Raw genomic sequence first — 19,286 nt, forward strand, 5'->3', positions numbered from 1 at the left:
CTTTATTTCAATTTGGAACAGATATGTACACAGTATCTCACATAAAGCGAGAAGCGCAGTGCTCAATAATCTGCCCCTAATATAAGAGGAGCACAGTGCCAAAAGAAGCAAGACCAATATTTTACACTCTGGTAGGAATAGCATGTGCAGAGGTAGAGGTAACTAACCATGATGTTTAGAGAACATTTTAAGCGAGTAGAGGGGGAGGGGGGTATAGGAGTGGGAAGGGTAATGTTCAATGCATAATAGAGGGACATGTGTATTATTAGATAGGAGAACAATCCTTTGAAGGAGCACATTAAGAGGACCCACCAGTAAATATTGTTGGGATAATACACTGAGTAAAACACGAGTTATAAATATTGGAGTTTCATATAAAAGTTTATTGTTAATAGTTATGCAACTGCACAGTAATTATACATGTACACATTATAGATATAGGAGAAGACAAGAAGGAAGGGATAGGGGAGAAAAGTTTGGAAAACATTGATGGATATTTCAGGCTTAGTAACATGTACTAGACTTCGCTGTTATACGATTTATATTGACTGAGATGGACTTGTATACCATGTGACCTCATCAATAAAAAATTGTTGAAACATAAAAAAAAAAAAAAAAAACACATGTCTTAGAAGCCATGTCCACCAAATAATGGTGGAGCCTGAACGACATATGCACAGCCCTAGCATTTATGCACACCAAATCATGATGTGTATCTGAATAAAGCCACCACCACTGATTCCAGGCACAAAATTTCCTTTCACACTAAGAGCTGCTGAACCCACAGTAGTAGGCTCAAGCCACATAACCCCACAAATCACAGCTTGCACCCTAAGCAAGGATGAGGCAAATGTTTGGTTCAACAAATTCTCCACCTTCTGGCTGTGAGAGACTCCTTTAATGTTAAGCTGTCCTCCACTGCTATCAGAGCATCCATGCAAAGAAGCGGATTAAGGGCTGCCTCCTGCAGAATCCACTGCATTCAGTGAAGTGCTCTGTGAAGGGGATAAGACTTTGGGTCTTTTTGAAACAGCTGCAACAAATAAGGGTGCCATGATCTAATCATGGGCAGCTGACAGCTGACCCAAAAAGGAAGTCCTCACTGCTCCTCGGACTGCTGACATCTCCAAGGCTGAGTCTTCTGATGTGCCACATCCTTCCAAAAAAGAGCTACCTGCTAGTCCTATCAGCCAGATGCCTCCTTCAGCCAATATACCACTCTCTGAAGAACCAAAGCTGTCAAGGCCAAAAATGACGACACCCAGACAATTGCAAGTCAGGTAGAACAACCCTACTGCAGTGCTAATGCAGCAGGTACCACAATTGCCAAAGTACCAGTTCGTTAGGCATCATGATTTGGGGAAGCCAAGATCTCTCATCACAGCTCTCTCAGCCCAGTCAACTCAGGCGTCCAGGCCCTCCACCGCTGGAAAATCAGCCTTTTTTCTCTTTCGTGTGGGGTGAGGAGGAAGAAAAGAGGGAGAGAAAAGTGGTGCAAGGCAGAACATAAGGGAAAGAAACCACTACTCACCAAACTGGGCCTCCCCACTGCCATATTCTAGCCCCCTCAGAAGCAACCCTTAGACTAAACTCCTGGAACCTGTGTAATCCCCTAGCTTAACCACGAGTTGGCCCTTAGACTAACCTCAAAGAGCAGCAATGTATCCCCTGGACTCCGACCACAGCCCAAGTCCTGGAAGCCAGACCCAAAATATAAACTGGCCACAAGAACACAGACTGCAACCCATCTGCTGAAGGCAGAGAATACCTGCAAGGTTCAGTCTCCACCAATCCTTACAAGGGTAATAATGGAAGCAGAGCACACGGACTTCATGACATATGCTAGCTGAGGAGCACAATCCACTTATCTCAACTGGTATTTATCAGGCAAGGGTAACTTTTTGCTTCTTTTCCTGGAGTCCTGCTAGATCAGTCCAGACGAAAGCTGTATGGAATTGCATATTTTACTATTTGGCTAAATACGAATAATGGGCATTGACCTTTAACATAAATAATAATAGAAGCAACGTGAAATCGAAGATCAAGTGTTTATTTCAGTAGGATTTAGCCCAGTAGAGCCAAAAAAATTATTTGTAATAAATTTAAATCACTATTCGGCAAAATATGAATAATGTATTTGGGGCACTATTCGGAGCCGAAACGAATCCGAACATTAAGCACAGCCCTAGTCCAGACTGAAGAGTTATGTCTCCCTATCAAAAGATGAGTCAAAAACAAAGATTACCATGACATCGGTATAAAAGGTGGTGTAGCCAGTGTGCTACAGCAAAAGTTAAGAATTAAAAAAAAAAAAAAAAACACACACACACACACAGAACCCAATCAATAATCAGGAAACTTTGCAGAGATCAGAACATTAACTCTTCAGTGTCCAATGTTCCCGTAATAAGCCATATGGGAACAGATTGATGGGAACAATGGACACTAAAGGGAGAAAACTACATATTATGAACAGTAAAAGGCAGGTTGAAGCTAAGGACTACTAGGACTTAGCTATTTCCCTGGGTTAGTCCTAGGAGGGCTAACAGGAATTAAGGCAAGAAAATCATCAGGTAAGGGTCAATTTCTCCTTCCCTATCATCCTGCTAGACCAGTCCAGACTAACTGAGTGTACCGAAGCTTTAACCCACCAGGTTTGAAGACGGTAAGACACCCTGCAACACAGCTCTGCCAAAGGTCGCATTTCCTCTGGCCTGAACATCAATCTAGTAATGTTTCACAAAGGAATAAAATGAGGGTCAAGTGGCCGCTCTGCAGACAGCCACACAAAATCACCTGAGTTCTAGTTGAGTGAGCTCTGACATCTACTGATCCCTCCTCCCAATTGAGGTATGCTCCTCTCTTGGCCTCCTAAAGCCAACAGGCAATAGCAGATTTTGAGGCCACTTCACCTTTGTGTAACTCATAAAATGTTATGAATAGCTTATCTGGCTTATGAAAAGAATGTGTGATCTCCAAATAACAAGAGAACTCTGCAGAAGTCCAGCCTATGAAGGATTCAGGAACCAAACATGTTTGACCGAGAAAGTTAGAAACACGATCACCTGATTTTGAAAAAAAAAAAAAAAAAAAAAAAAGAGGGTAACATTTTAATGGAGATGGAGTCAGCTGTGAAGGACAGGTAAGAATCTCTGCAAGAAAGAGCCTGCAAGTCAGATACTCTCCTGGCTAAATAAATATAAATGGCGACTAAAAAGGGCTGCTATGACAAATACTTCAAGCAAAGGGGAAAAGTGTGTGTGTGGGGGGGGGGGGGGGGGATGGCCCTCGATATATTTCTGTGGTTACAATCAAAGCAGTTTACATATTATATACAGGTACTTATTTTGTATATGGGCAATGCAGGGTTTAGTGACTTGCCCAGAGACACAAGGAGCTGCAGTGGGACTGGTACCTGGTTCCCCTGGTCCTCAGGCCACTGCACTAACCATTAGGATACTCCTGCAAAGGCTTAAAAAAAGGGCAGACTGAAAACGGATGGCAAATTTCATGCAAAAAGCCTTCAGTATAGTGGCAATCACAGATGAAGTACATAAGTAATGCCATACTGGGAAAAGACCAAAGGCCCATCGAGCCCAGCATCCTGTCCCCGACAGCGGCCAATCCAGGTCAAGGGCAACTGACAAGCTTCCCAAACGTACAAACATTCCATACATGTTATTCCCGAAATTGTGGATTTTTCCCAAGTCCATTTAATAAGGGTGTATGTACTTATTTTTCAGGCACCATTTCTCAGGGGCCAAGTATGAACCAAGGGGATCCAGGTCCTCCATGAATGCTGGGCCCCAACTCAGACATCATCCTCATGACAGCTGGAGCACAGCGCATGCTAGGAAGCCAAATCAGATCTGCATACCAAGATCATGGTGGCCTGCCTGGTGCCACTAAGATTACCAGAAAAAGGATGAGCAGCCACTCTGGAGACCTCTGCTGATTAGTGACCAAGGAGGAAAAACATACAGGGCTGCAATTTGACCATCCCACAAAAGCACTCTAGTGGAGCCCAGTTCTCTTCTGCAGCTGAAGAAAAGGGAATATCTTGCATTCTTCCATGACACTATCAAGCTTCCTAACCATGGTTTGGAAGGCCACAGGACTCAGTTCTCACTCCCCTGAATCCAAGACATTTCAGCTAAAATATGCCTGTACATTGGCCTCTCCCACAATGTGAGCTGTCGAGAGATGGGAAAATTAGGTTCTTACCTTGGTAATTTTCTTTCCTTTAGTCATAGCAGATGAAGCCATTACGTATGGGTTATGTCCATCAACCAGCAGGAGAGATAGAGAGCACTCAAACTTTCACAGTGCCCTCTTGGCCAGCTAGCTACTACTACTACTTAGCATTTCTATAGCGCTGCTAGGGTTACGCAGCGCTGTACAATTTTAAACAAGGGGAAGGACAGTCCCTACTCAAGATAGCTTACAATCTAAAGGTAGTAAAACTATGTAGTCAGTGTAGGTATCATGAATGGGGAAGGTGATTAGGCGCCAAAAGCAAGGGAGAAGAGATGGGCTTTGAGTAAGGACTTGAAAATGGGCAGGGAGGGCGCATGGCGTATGGGTTCGGGAAGTCTCCACTGTCTCTTCAGTATTTGAAGCTTCCAAAGCAGTATGGCAAACCGCAATGGGAATCACAAGAGCTTTCCTCACAGCGAACGATGGCCCATCACAAGGGCATGAACTCATAAAGGAGGGAATGCACATCCTCCTGGAGGGAATGAACTCATCCTCCTATTTATAGAACTGGAGGGGAACACACGCGCCTTCTGGAGGGAATGAACACATCCTCCTAAATTTAAACTGAACATGAATCCTGAAGATTGTTTTCCAACTTTCTCCCAAGGAAGGAACTTCAGGAAATTAGAACAGAACCTGAAAAACAGATTCACAGCATACAGACAATCATACAGGGAGGGCTCATGGCTTCATCTGCTATGACTAAAGGAAAGAAAATTACCAAGGTAAGAACCTAATTTTCCCTTCCTTGTCATCAAGCAGATGAAGCCATTACGTATGGGATGCAACAAAGCAATCCCTAGATAGGGTGGGAACAAGCCACACCACGCGCTAGCACTTGTGCACCAAAACGCGCATCTCTCCTGGCAGCCACATCGAGCCTGTAATGTCGGGCAAAGGAGAGCTTAGAAGCCCATGTTGCTGCACTGCATATCTCTTGAAGAGAGAGTGCTCCAGTTTCAGCCCAAGAGGAAGAAATCACTCTAGTAGAATGTGCCTTAAAGGCTACAGGCGGAACCCTGCCGGCCAGCAGATAAGCTGAAAAGATAGTTTCTTTGAGCCAGCGGGCAATAGTGGCTTTAGACGCTGGAGACCCTCTGCGAGAACCGGATAGCAAAACAAACAGATGATCAGAAGTCCTGAAAGAGTTAGTAACTCGCAAATACTGCAGCAGAGTCCTGCGCACATCCAAAAGGTGCAGCTGCCCAAAAGATTCTGGAAACTCTTCCTCTGAAAAAGAGGGCAAGAAAATAGGCTGGTTTAAGTGAAAGGCTGAAACCACCTTAGGCATAAAGGAAGGCACGGTCCGAACCGTGACTCCGGACTCTGAAAATTGCAGAAATGGGTCTCTACAGGACACCGCCTGGAGCTCTGACACCCGTCTTGCCGAGGTAATGGCCACCACAAAAACGGCCTTCAGTGTCAAGTCTTTCTCCGATGCTCGCCGAAGCGGCTCAAAAGGAGATGCCTGCAGGGTTTTCAAAACTAGCCCCAGGTTCCAAGCTGGACAGGGTGCTCGCACTGGAGGTCGGAGCCGAAGCACCCCTCTAAGAAACCGTGCCACATCTGGGTGAGCAGCCAAAGACACGCCTTCCACCTTACCACGAAGGGAGGCCAACGCTGCCACCTGCACCCGCAGGGAATTATAGGCCAAGCCTTTTTGTACACCTTCCTGCAAAAAGTCCAGAATCGGCGAGACAGGAGCCCGCATTGGAACAATGGCTCTGGAAGCACACCAAGACTCAAACAGGCACCAAATCTTGGCATAAGCCACGGAAGTGGACCGCTTGCGGGCTTGCAGGAGAGTGGAAATAACTTTATTGGAATAACCTTTATCCCTCAATTGCGCCCTCTCAATAGCAATGCCGTAAGACCAAAGCGGCCGGCGTCCTCCATGGCTACCGGTCCCTGAGTCAACAGGTTCGGTACCAGAGGTAACGGCAGAGGAGCCTCCAGGAGCATCTGTCGGAGGTCTGCATACCAAGGTCTCCTTGGCCAATCCGGGGCGATGAGGACCACTTCTCCTGGGTGCAGCCGAATCCGCAAGAGCAGGCGCCCTATCAAGGGCCATGGGGGAAACATAAAGTAGACCCGGAGGCCAGGGTTGAGCCAAGGCATCCAACCCCGCCGAGCGAGGATCTCTCCGTCTGCTGAAGAAGCACGGGACTTTGGTATTGGCACTTGTCGCCATTAGATCCATCACGGGCTTGCCCCATTTGGCACAGATCTGCAGGAATACTTCATCTGCCAGATTCCATTCTGCTGGATCGATCTGATGCCTGCTCAGATAATCGGCCTGCACATTGCTCTGACCTGCAATATGAGCTGCCGACAGACACTGAAGATGCAGCTCGGCCCAGTGGCAAATCAGTTCGCCCTGCGCGGCTAGTGCTCTGCATCTTGTTCCGCCTTGTCGATTTATATAGGCCACCGTTGTCGTGTTGTCCGACATCACTCTGACAGCCAATCCTTCCAGGGTCACTTGAAAGGCCAGAAGCGCCTGAAACACCGCTTTCAACTCTAGGCGGTTGATGGACCACTCCGACTCCTCGGGTGTCCATAGACCCTGGGCATGCTTCCCCTTGCAGTGTGCGCCCCAGCCCTTCAGGCTGGCATCTGTTACCACTAGGCACCAAACGGGGAGCGTCAGCGGCATTCCTCGCCGCAGCATGCTGTCCGAGAGCCACCACTCCATGCTGAGACGGGCCGCAGGGAGTCAAGTAAGTCTGCATTGGTAATCCTGAGAAATAGGAGACCATCTCCGGAGTAGGGAATACTGTAGAGGTCTCAGGTGCGCTCTCGCCCAGGGTACCACTTCCATCGTGGCTGTCTTCGATCCCAGCAGCTGGACAATGTCCCAAGCTCGCGGGCGGGGCATCCTCAGGAGCAGACGGACCTGATTCTGAAGCTTGCACCGCCTTAGCTCGGGTAGGAACACATAGCCCGAGACTGTGTCGAACCTGGCCCCCAAAAACTCTAGAGATTGTGAAGGGGACAGGTGACTTTTGGCCATATTGACGACCCAGCCTAGAGATTGCAGTACTGAGACCACTCTGGCTGTAGCTTGTAAGCTCTCTGTTGCAGAGTCTGCTCTGATGAGCCAGTCGTCTAGGTACGGGTGAACCCTGATACCCTCTCGGCTGAGAAAAGCAGCTACTACCACCATTACCTTCGAAAAGGTTCGGGGAGCTGTGGCGAGGCCAAAAGGCAAGGCCCTGAACTGGAAAGGCAACTTCACCAACCTTTGCTTAGAGGCCATGTCCGCTGCCCAGTGTCGTAGCCACAGACGACGGCGAGCCGCCACCGCTACTGCCATTTGTTTAGCCGAAGCTCTGACAAGGTCATAAAGGGCATCAGCCAGAAAGGACAAGGCCACCTCCATCCGCGGAGCCACATCTAAGAAGGGCTCCGCTCCATCTCCGGGCTGAGCCACTGTCTGTTGCAGCCAAGCTAGGCAGGCTCTCACAGCATAACAGCTGCATGCAGACGCCCGAACATCGAGACCTGCAATTTCAAAGGACCGTTTCAACGCTGTTTCCAGTCTACTGTCTTGAACATCCTTCAGGGCAACACCTCCTTCAACAGGGAGGGTAGTTCTCTTTGTCACCGCAGTGACTAGGGCATCCACTGTAGGCATTTGAAAACGAGCCATATGTCCCTCACGCAGAGGGTATAACTGCCCCATAGCCCTGGAAACTCTCAAAGGTCCCTCGGGGTCAGCCCACTGAGCCGAAACAAGCTCTAGGATGGAGTCATGCAAAGGGAAGGCCTGAGCAGCTTTCTTGGTACTAGCCATCCTGGGATTACCCGAGGAGGCCATGCCACTGTCAGGATCTTCAATCGAGAGGGCCTGCAGGGTATCTGAAATAAGCGCTGGCAGCTCATCACGGTGGAAAATCCTCACCGCGGAGGGATCATCCAGATCCTGTGGTAAATCCGCACCTGACTCTGGTTCCTCAGACCAAGAACGTCTGTCAGAGTTCTCCGAATCCTCACACCCCGACCAGGGGGGGGATAAAGGTGCACCACAATCTGAAGGGGAATTAACCCTTCTGCGCTTATCTTTAGGCCAAGCATCCGTGGAAAAAACCTCACTGGGCAGTCCCAGGCCAGAATCCATCGGGGGGGGGGGGGCAATCAGAGGAGCCTCAGGCGACCCTTGAGGAAGGGCTCTTTTCATCATGTATGCTTTATGCAGCAAAAGCACAAAATCCGGGGAGAAAATCTCACCCTGGGCACCCAAATCCTGTCCGGTGCTAGCCACTCCTGAAATAACCTCATCTCGAGGTGCCCCACCCGGCTCAGGTCTCTCCGTGTCCACGGAGGCCGCGCCATGCGGTGTAAGCAAAATGGCGCCCGCTGCCAGCTCAGAGTGGGAAGAAACATCGCTCGGCATGCTCGGGCCGGCTCCTACGCCAATACAGCACGATTTACAGAGCCCTGCTGCTGATTTGCGCTTGCCACAAGTGGAACAGCGCTTTACATTGTCCGCAGCCATCGCCGAAAAATGGCTGTAAAATCCAAAATGGCAGTTTCGCGCCAAAATCGCCCCGATCACGGGCCCACCCCGGAGGAGTTGGAAAACACTCTTACCTCAAAGGATCTAGTGTACAACTATGATCCTGCTGAAAATCAGGTCAAAAACCTCTGTTCCAGCGTCTCTGCGTTTAAAAACGCGACGCAACTTTTTTTTTTTTTTTAGCTGTGAGGAAAGCAGAGGTATTGAAGACTCCGGAGGCTCAGATGAGTGGGAAAGGCAGGGAAAGGGCAAACCTATATGCCTGCATCCACTGTTGGTGGGTAAGGACAGGGAAAGCAAGGCAATATGTCCACATCCACAGAGGTATGGGTAAGGCAGGGAAAGGGCTAACCTATGTGCCTTTAAAGTGAAGCTGCTATAGCCTCCAACACCCCGGTTAACAACTGGCAAGCCAGGAACCACCTCCCGGCAGATTTTTCTGGAGCTCGAATAAGCTGCAGCCACCCTGCTAGGGGAGATAGAGAATACTGAAGAGGCAGTGGAGCTAGCTGGCCAAGAGGGCACTGTGAAAGTTTGAGTGCTCTCTATCTCCCCTGCTGGTTGATGGACATAACCCATACGTAATGGCTTCATCTGCTTGATGACAAGGAAGTGTTTTGACATCCTGCTGCACAGCAAGTTGCCTCCACGTGCCTGTTGATATAGGCCAATCTCATGGTTGTGTGGTTCATGCTGCAGTGCTAGGTGAACTGGTCTACAAACAGCCGAGAACAGGTTGGCCAAAATTGTGGGCTCCCAAGCCGAACGACTCGCATCTGTCATCACCATCAGTCAGTCAGCTGGGACCAAGAGAAGAGAACACTCAAAGCAGGTGGTCTGGCTTGTCCTACCATGCCAAGTTCATCTGAAGGGCCCCAGGAACAGGAAAGCCCACCTCCAAGGTTGCTGCCATGGATCCATGCAACTGGACGTAAGACAAAGCCTGAAGAACCCACTTCAAGCAGGACACCATTTTGCACTTGCAACTTAAGCATACATTCCTCTAGAGGAGATACCGCTTCAAGTCAAACCGTACTCTAGATATTCAATGCATGCATTTGGTTGTACCATCGAAAGGCAGTATATTACATGCAGGTACTTTCTCTGTCCATATTGGGTTCACAATCTAAGTTTTTAGTACTTGGAGAAAATGGGGGGGGGGGGGGGGGGTTACAAGAGCTGCAATAGGATCCAAACCCAGTACCCCTGGTTCTCAGCCCATTGCAATAACAATCAGGCTACTCCTCTACTACTACTACTACTAACTAGCATTTCTAAAGCGCTACTAGGGTTACGCAGCGCTGTACAATTTAGACATAGAAGGATGGTCCCTGCTCAAAGAGCTTACAATCTAAAAGACAAGAGAACAATCTAAAGACAAGTGAACAATCTAGAGGACGAGTGAACAGTTAATCTGTCCTCTCCAAACCCTGATTAGGCACTGAATAACTCTTGGCAAAAGTTCACCCATCCAAGCTGCTTCCAACAACTGGATTACTGTCTCCAATGCTGCCCTGGAGTTCGCTTCTGAACTGGCCCAAATGAGCCAGTCATCCAGGTACATGCACCCAGAGGCTCTGTTTGTGAATGTGCGCTGCCAGCACCACTATGATTTTGAAGAAGGTGCAGGGGGAGTCATAGTCAGCCCAAAGGACACTGCCCCGATTTGAAAATCCTTGGCCAGCACAAAACCAAAAGGAAGGCCAGCGAGCTTCCCAGATTACAATGTGCAGATAGACCTTCATCAAGTACAGGAAAGTTATATTCTCCTGACCTGACAGAAGTTATTTATCAAATTATCAAATGCAGGGTCTTCATGCAGAAGTGAGGACCCACAAGGAGGCACTGGCTCAAGCGTAGGATCAGACAGAAGGACCTGTCCATTTTGGAGATGACAATGTAAATGAAGACTTAATATATTAATAACAAATGGGGATTTTATCAAAAGCAAAATTTTAGAACACAGAGTGATCGACTAACAATGTTTCAATGGAACACCACATTTTCTCTCAAACTGCAACCAAAAAAACCATAACAGATTCAGAACAGACAGGCAACAGGTATATGAAATATTATAAAGTGTTTCCAACTTTGCTCATGAAAGCAGAAATAAGTACTCACTTTAGCCAAGCAGGTTAGCATATGTTGGAGGTTGCTGTAACAGAAGAAAGTACTTTGTCCTGATAGTTCCCTTGGCTACATTATGTACAAGGAAAATATCCTGCTCTTACATTACATAGACACTACAGAGGGGCTTTGGGTTTCTTAACAGTAACAAGTGTCTAAGCATTTAATCAAAGAATGTCATGAAAATCTGTACGTGTAACAGAACAGCACAACACACTAAAAATTTGCACATCTTTCAATGGTTATTTTGTTTTCATGGAAGCTTTCGGAAATGAACACAACTTGATTCAGAATGCAGCTTATTCAAATAAATCATGTTTATTCAGAGAACAGCATTACCTACCTTGGGATTGTAACACATTTTGTATTGCAATTCTGTGTCGTGATTGCTTTTTCCAGTTCATCCAGCTGTCCTGTTTTTTTGAGTTTCTTCACTAAACTTTTTACCGCTTTCTCACACCATTTTTCTTCTTGTCCATTCTGCTCCCCACCACCAGCTCCTCCAGAACCACCAGCGGATTTCTTCCAACCCAGGAGTCGTTTCACAACAGGTGGTGTGAATGGCAAAATAGATGACATGTTCTCTACAGCTGTAGTACCCCGTTGTGAAGATGCCTAGTCCTGATCCATAAAAAATAAAAATACCAGAATCATTTAGTGCTACTTTTACCAATTCATCAAATCATTAGAATACTATTTTCTTCTAAAACACTGCACTATGCTGTTTCCTCTTCGTGTTGTAGCCTGCACAACACAAACCAGCTGGCAAACATCACTACTCTCCAAAGCAACTAGGGAAGTAATTAAGACGAATAAATATTTAGCTACCGTTAAGAACAAATCAGAAAGAACTAGCATCCACTTATTATGCACCACTTTACTTCCCATCACATGGCAAATCTGGAGAAAATTTTGTTAGTTGCTTCAGAGAGCAAGAAGTAACTCAGTATCAAATAAAACTAAACTCTGGGTAGCTAAATTACTTTAAATACAAGAGTATTTGTTTTTCCCAAAAAACTGCAACATTTAAAGTATTTATAAACTGGATTATAATTTAGATATGCACTACTGTTACAGTTATATATAAACCATGATTCTTTTTCAAATGACTTGTAAATTATTATGTTGGATTTGTTTTACATTCCAAAACTACAAAAAGTAGTCATTCCTTTAATACAAGTGTTTTCCCTACTGCAAACAGTCCAGTTATCATATTCTTTCCAAATTCCTCTTTCAAATGCATTGTAAACGGGATCTGAATATGCATATTACAAAATCAACATTCATTTTTTTTTATGACTATGGTAAGCTTCAAATCAACACATGGATTTTCCTCAAAACTTTCTTTCATAAAAATTACAAGTCAGCACAGCAATAATGCTGATCACACCAGGAAATGTAACTGGCATCCAAGATAAAAACTCTTTGAATTTGCGTTTTAGTATTACGATTCCATACTTAATGAAAAGTAAGTAGATGGAGGAAGAAAACTAGTTTATCGACAGCATTTTATAATCATATTAGTGTACCACATTACATACGCTTGACTGAAGACAAAATAACAGTCATTTCATTACAAAAAAAAAAAAAAAATTTCTAACCACCAGGCTGCTTAAAAGTAAAGTACAGCAAGTTGAAGGGACACAAAGCGCCATATTTTCAAAGTACTTACAAAGACTTACAAAGTTACGTGGAGGGGCATTTTCAATATGATGTCTAAGTCTGACTTTGGACGTTTTGCAAAAAACATCCAAAATCTGAATAGGAAAGAAGATAATTTTCAAAAAAGAAAAAAAAATGTCTTATCTTTTGTTTTCAAAAATACTGTTTTGAACATAAGAACATAAGCACTGCCATACTGGGAAAAGACCAAGGGTCTATCAAGGCCGGCATCCTCTCTCCGACAGTGGCCAATCCAGGCCTCAAGAACCCGGCAAAAAACCCAAAAACAAAAGAAAAATTTAAATTAATAATGTTCAATGGACTTTTCCTTCAGGTTTTGTGATTTGGATGTTTTGTTTTTTTGGACCATTTTAGAAAAAAACAAACGAACATCCAACAAAATCAAGCCATTGGGATGTAGGAGGAACCAGCATTTTTAGTAGACTGATCTCCCAGACATCCCAGGAAAGCAATAGGCCACCCTAGAGGGCACTGCAGTGAACTTTATAAAATGCTCCCAAGTACATATCTCACCACTGCTCCTTTATCTTGGATGCTGAGCCCCCAAAACCCACCACCCCCAACTGTATACCACTACCATATCCCTTACAGGTGAAAGGGGCACCTATATGTGGGGAAGGAGAAATTCGATCTTACCTGCTAATTTGCTTTACTTTAGTTCCTCCGGACCGGTCCAGGGATTGACTGATGGGTTATGCACCTCCTCCAGCAGGTGGAGACTGAAAACTCCGAATCTAGAGAGCCCATAAAAGCCCTAGCCACGTAGCCCTAGAGCCAGTATACTAGTAAAAAAGCAGGAAAAGAGGAAATAAAGTCAAGCGTACCCTTCTGTGCCACCAAGCATCCGAGCAGCCACCCCATGATAATCACAATGGAAAAAGCAGGACTACAACACCTCCGTGTCGGTCCACTAGAAACCTTGGGGTTTTTTTGTTTGTTTTTTTTTCAAACAGAAGACAGCAAAGAACAAAGCAGCTCCAACTGACAACTCGAACTGAAAAACACTCAAAATGAACATACCTACCAAATTTCTACATTATTTAGCAAGAAAGGGTGGGACTTGGACCGGTCTGGAGGGACTAAAGGAAAGCAAATTAGCAGGTAAGCTCTAATTTCTCCTTCCTTAGCGTCCCTCCGGACCGGTCCAGGGATTGACTGATGGTAAGTAACAAAGCAGTGCTCTTAAGGGAGGGACCCCAGCAAACCAGCGGAGAGAACACTAGCTCCAAAAATAGCATCCTGGCGACACTGCACATCCAACCTGTAATACTTTGAAAAGGAATACAATGAAGACCACGTCGCCGCTTTACAAATCTCCAAAGGAGGAACCAAGGAGAGTTCCGCCCACGAGGCCACCTGTTCTCTAGTAGAGTGGGCCTTGATTCCCGTCAGAACTTGTTTGCCCGATAGAAGGTAAGCCGACACTAACATTTCTTTCAGCCACCGAGACAAGGTTGGTTTAGACGCTGCCAAGCTTTTACGAGATCCTCCAACGAGATCAGACTGTCCGACCGCCTGAACTCCTGCATAACCTTGAGATAGCGCTTCAAAACTCTTCCGACACCCAGAGTCCGAAGCCTGCATTGTTCCTCAGAACCCGAGGAGGAACTGAAAACCGGTAGGACGACAGATTAAGACACATGAAAACGGAAAACGACCTTAGGAAGAAAAGAAGGAACCGGCCGCAGCACTATCCGTTCCCTCGAGAACTCCAAAAACGGGGACTTACAGGAAAGAGCCTGCAACTCAGACACACTGGGCCGAAGTAATGGCAACCAAAAAGACCGTCTTAATGTTATGACCCGGTAGTAGTGAGCCCCTGTGCCCCAACTGAGCACGGCAGAGATGGAGTGACGCCACACTTGGTCAGGCAGCCAGACAACCCCTAGCTTCACCTGGGAAGCGACCACCGTTCACCAAGAGTTGAGCTCCCAGCTGCAGGTGGCCACCAGGACTTCTGGAACCGGCGGGGTTGCACAGCCGCTGACCAGGCTGACAGGAAAGCAGACACAGTCCAATAGCCAAGTAATCCGTAGGACAAAGAATAGTCAAACCAGTCCAAGGTCTAGGCAGGCAGCAAACATTCGTGGTCAGGAAAACAAGCAGGAGGTCTGGTACACAGGAAAACAGGAAATGAGGAAAGCCGGTGAACAGAACTCCAGTGTGGACCTCTGAGACAATTGAGGCCGAAGCAACGGACTGAAGGCAGGGCCTTAAGTAGTGGAGGAATTAGGCTCAAGCATGTGCAGCTGATTCAAGATGGCTGCCCCCATCAGCAGAGGTGACTACGTCCAAATATGGGCTTCCTTCCTGACCTCGTTACTCCAAGATGGCTGCCCCCTCCTGAGCTAGCCAAGATGGCTGCTGTCCTTGATCCAAGATGATGGCTGCCAGAAACAGGAAACAGAAACAGACCCATCCTGGAGAAACTACATCCAAAATAGCCGGCTATCTCAGCCGGACCGCACCTCGCCGGCGAATCGGCCACGCAGGCCTGGAACCAGGTGAGGAACGTTAACACTTAAGCGTCAAGTCCTTCAGAGAGCAAGCAGATAAGGGCTTAAAAGGAGCTCTAGTAAGGACCGAGGGGACCATATTAAGGTCCTAAGCCGGAAAAATGGATCAAGAAGGCGGATGCATTAGGTTTACCCCCCTTCTAAAACTAGATACATCCGGAAAACTAGCTAAGGACCTGCCCCGAATGAGACCGTGAAAGCAGGACAAAGCCGCAACCTGGACCTTAACAGAAGCACGAGCTAAGCCCTTATCAAAACCATGTTGCAAAAATTCCAACAACTGCGGGAGAGAAGACCGTAATGGAAAAATGATCCGGTCCGCAAAGTCCTGATGTAATTAAGAGAAGTTGACCGACGACGAAAATGAAGCATGGTGGAAATGACCTTTGCAGAGTAACCCCTCTTTTTTAACCATGCACTTTCAAGAGTCAGGCCATAAGACAAAACCAAGCCGGGTCTAGATGACAGATTGGTCCCTGAAAAAGACGACCGGGATTGACCGGAAGCCGGAGGGGAGGAGCCACAAGACAACGCATGAGATCCACATACCATGGTCTGTGAGGCCAATCCGGAGCCACCAGAATCACCGAGCCTCCGTGCTCCTCGATTCGCTGTAGGAGGCGACCCAGCAGCAGCCACGGCGGAAACGCATAAAGGAGACCCGCTGGCCACGGCTGAAGAACCGCATCCACTCCGTCCGCTCACGGGTTCTTTCTGCGACTGTAAAAACGAGGTACTTGGGCGTTCAGGTGAGTGGCTAAGAGATCCATGACTGGCAACCCCCACTGACCTACTATTGCTCGAAAGGCCTCCTGACCGAGAGCCCATTCCCCTGGATCTAGACTGTGACGACTTAGGAAATCTGCTTGCACATTCTGTCCCTGCTACATGAGACACAGAAAGAGCTACCAGGTGAGCCTCCGCCCAAGACAGGAGCTTTGATGCTTCCCGATGCAACAGCTGGCTCCTTGTGCCTCCCTGCCGATTGACATATGCCACCGCTGTCGCATTGCCCAAAAGAATGCGAAACGACTTGCCCTGAATCAGGACCGAAAAGGCCTCCAGTGATAGGCGAACTGCCCTAGTCTCCAATAGATTGATGGATAAGGACTTTCTCCAGGGGAGACCACCGGCCTTGCGTAAACTAACGCAGGCAGTGAGCACCCCAGCCTGAAAGACTGGCATCTGTCGTTATCAATGTCCATTGAGGCAGATGCAGCAGCATACCCTTGGTCAAGTTGGACAATCTTAGCCACCAAAACAGGCTGGCGCGGTCCGGCATCCGCAACGGTAATCATCTGTAAAGAGTCTGTCTGAGGAGACCACAGGGACAGCAAAGACACTTACAGACACTTCATGTGCACCCTGGCCCACGGTACCGCTTCTATCGCCGCGGCCATGGACTCTAACACTTGCAGATAGTCTCGGGCACAGGGAACGCGTCTGCTCAATAAGGTCTGAATTTGCGACTGCAGCTTGTGGATTCTGGTGTGGGGAAGGAAGACCTGACCCTCGGCAGTGTTGAACAGTACTCCCAAGTACTCGAGGGTCTGGGAAGGTACCAGATGGCTCTTGGCAGAGTTGACCACCCATCCTAGAGACTGCAGGAATTGAACCACTCGCTCTGTGACCTGTACGCTCTCCTGGTAACGCCCAGATAAGGGTGAACTAAAATTCCTTCTTTTCTGAGAGCTGCCGTTACCACTACCATGACTTTGGTGAACGTACATGGAGCAGTGGAAAGACCGAACAGAAGCGCTCGAAACTGATAGTGGTGGCCTAGCATGAGAAAGCGACGGAATCGCTGATGTGCCTGACGAATTGGAATGTGCAGGTAGGCCTCTGTCAAATCTAGAGCAGTTAAAAACTCTCCTGTATGCACCGCAACAATGACTGATCGAAGGGTTTCCATCCGAAAGCTGGGGTTTCTGAGCGAGCAATTTACCGCCTTCAGGTCCAAAATCGGACAAAAGGATCCCTCCTTCTTTGGGACCACAAAGTAAATGGAATAGCAGCCCTGCCTGATTTCTGCATGAGGGACCGGACAAATGGCCTGGAGCTGAATTAACCTGCATAGAGTGTCCCGTACCGCCCCCGCTTTGATATGAGAGCAGCAGGGAGACTCCAGAAAAGTGTCGGAGAGAGGTCGAGAAAATTCTAAGGCGTACCTGTCTCGAATAACCTCCAAGACCCACTGATCTGAGGTAATCTGGGCCCACCTCTGATAAACCTGAGCTAGGAGAGCACCTACCGGAATCAGAGGAGTGGCCCCGACACCTTCATTGAGCTGAGGATTGGAAGGACGAGCAGGCATCTCTACCCCCTCTCCGAGACCCTTGAAAGGACTGATTTCTCTGCCAATAACGAGACCGTTGCGTCTGAACCCCTCTGTCTGAATGAAACCTGCGGAAATCTCGGCCCCAACCACGACCCATAGCAAAGGATCATGGCGGACTCCTAGGGCAATCCTCCGGTAGGCGAGGAATTTTGGTATCACCCAGGCTACGAAGCAGCTCATCCAATTCGACTCCTAACAAGAGGGCACCTCTGAAAGGAAACTTTAACTTAGAATTAAACGCTGCATCTGTGAACCAACTTCACAACCAGAGAGAACGGCGAGCCACAACTCCTAGGGCCATGGATTTCGAAGAAGCCCTCAGTAAATCATACAGAGCATCCTCCAGAAAAACAGAGCCCATCTCAATCTTAGCTACTTCGACATCTACAGAACTCAAATCATCCGTAGACCTGTCTAGGACTTTCTCTGCCCACTGGAAACAGGCTCTAGCCACCAACGAGCCACAAATAGCTGCTTGTACAGCCAGAGATGAGACATCAAAACTACTCAAGGGCTTCAATCCTGTGGTCTTGACCATCCTGAAGGGCTGTACCTCCATCCACCGGGACTGTATTGCGCTTTGTAACCACCGACACTACTGTATCCATGACAGGTACTTTGAGCAGCGATTTGTCCTCATCTGGAACTGGATACAGTCGAACCATAGACCTGGCCAGCCTAAAGGAAGAGTCAGGAGCATCCCATTGAGCCTGGATGATATCTCTAATGTCTTGATGCATTGGAAAAGTCTTACCTGGACGCCTAATGCCTTTAACCAGCATATCAACTTTACATGACTCCATAGTAAAGTGGAGGAGTGGCCTAGTGGTTAGGGTGGTGGACTTTGGTCCTGGGGACGTCCAACTTCTGTTCAAAATCCTGATCCTCCTCCAACCTCCATCACTCACTTGGCCTCTTAGCAGGAACTTCCTGCCTAGATCAACTCTCAGCAGAAGTAACACACGAATGACCTGCTTGCTTCAAAAGAAATGCCTGATACATTTGTAATACAAATTCTGGAGGGAATCCTCCTTCCTGCACCCCCCCTGGAGCAGGAATTATTACTGCGGACTGCGCTTGCGCAGAAGCCACCGGTCTATCCTCCATGCTGGACGGAGCAAACAAAATGGCTGTCGTTCCAGCCCCAACCGAAGTGATCCCCATTTCAGGCCTCCGAGCAGCAAGCACTGGGACAGGCGGAGCCACCGGAGCAAACAATGGGGCCGCGATCGCAACTGACCCTGCCGGAGCCGGAACTGAAGGAGCCACCACCCCCACATCTTGGATCGCTGTGCAAAATTTACACGCGCTGGAGGATCCAAACACCCCCCCCCCCCCCCCCCCGCGCAGCTTTTCGCTCATGACTCCCGCTGGTCTTAACTTTCTGAAAACAAGCCTCTGCCCGATCGGGAAACCCAGGGAGAGAGAGACCCAAAATGACCATTTCCGAAGAGCTGCAGCTTTTTTTTTTTTTTTTTCACATGGCTGCCTTCTCCCTAGGCTGAACTACTCTCCCGCTGGAGAGAGTGAGCTCTCCCCAACCCACAGCACGAACCGCTGGCTGGAGGCAGTAGGAGGAAAGTTGAGGGAGGGACCCGGTACCTCAGTGTGTAGCACCTCTGGGCTGACTAGAGAGTGCACTGCACTCAGTCCTACCAAGCCAAAATACTCTGGGCACAGAAGGGAAAGCAGGAAACAACATAAAAATCTTCTCCTATTCTATTCTAACTATAACTAAAAGAGGAAAAAAAATTCCTGTAGAGACTAAGGGCTCTTATCTCCTTCCACCTGCTGGAGACTGAGAATACTCTTTTAGGGCTACATGGTTAGGGCTTTTATGGGCTCT

At 47.6% G+C, this 19,286-nt stretch overlaps 1 protein-coding gene across 4 annotated transcripts in view; it reads right to left on the reverse strand.

Moving 5' to 3' along the window:
- Window positions 1-19,286, reverse strand: part of SMAD2 (SMAD family member 2) — a 193,306-nt gene that overhangs the window by 148,830 nt on the left and 25,190 nt on the right. For 3 of the 4 annotated variants that reach the window (XM_030192921.1, XM_030192922.1, XM_030192919.1), the window contains exon 2: window positions 11,247-11,524. In XM_030192921.1, the coding sequence (XP_030048781.1) occupies window positions 11,247-11,482 (236 nt within the window). In that variant the 5' untranslated portion in view covers window positions 11,483-11,524. Of the gene's footprint in view, window positions 1-11,246; window positions 11,528-19,286 lie in introns of all 4 variants that reach the window. The other variant, XM_030192920.1, reaches the window with a different exon arrangement.

This window comes from Microcaecilia unicolor, chromosome 2 (genome assembly GCF_901765095.1).
Source record: "Microcaecilia unicolor chromosome 2, aMicUni1.1, whole genome shotgun sequence".
NCBI classification, from domain to species: Eukaryota; Metazoa; Chordata; class Amphibia; order Gymnophiona; family Siphonopidae; genus Microcaecilia; species Microcaecilia unicolor.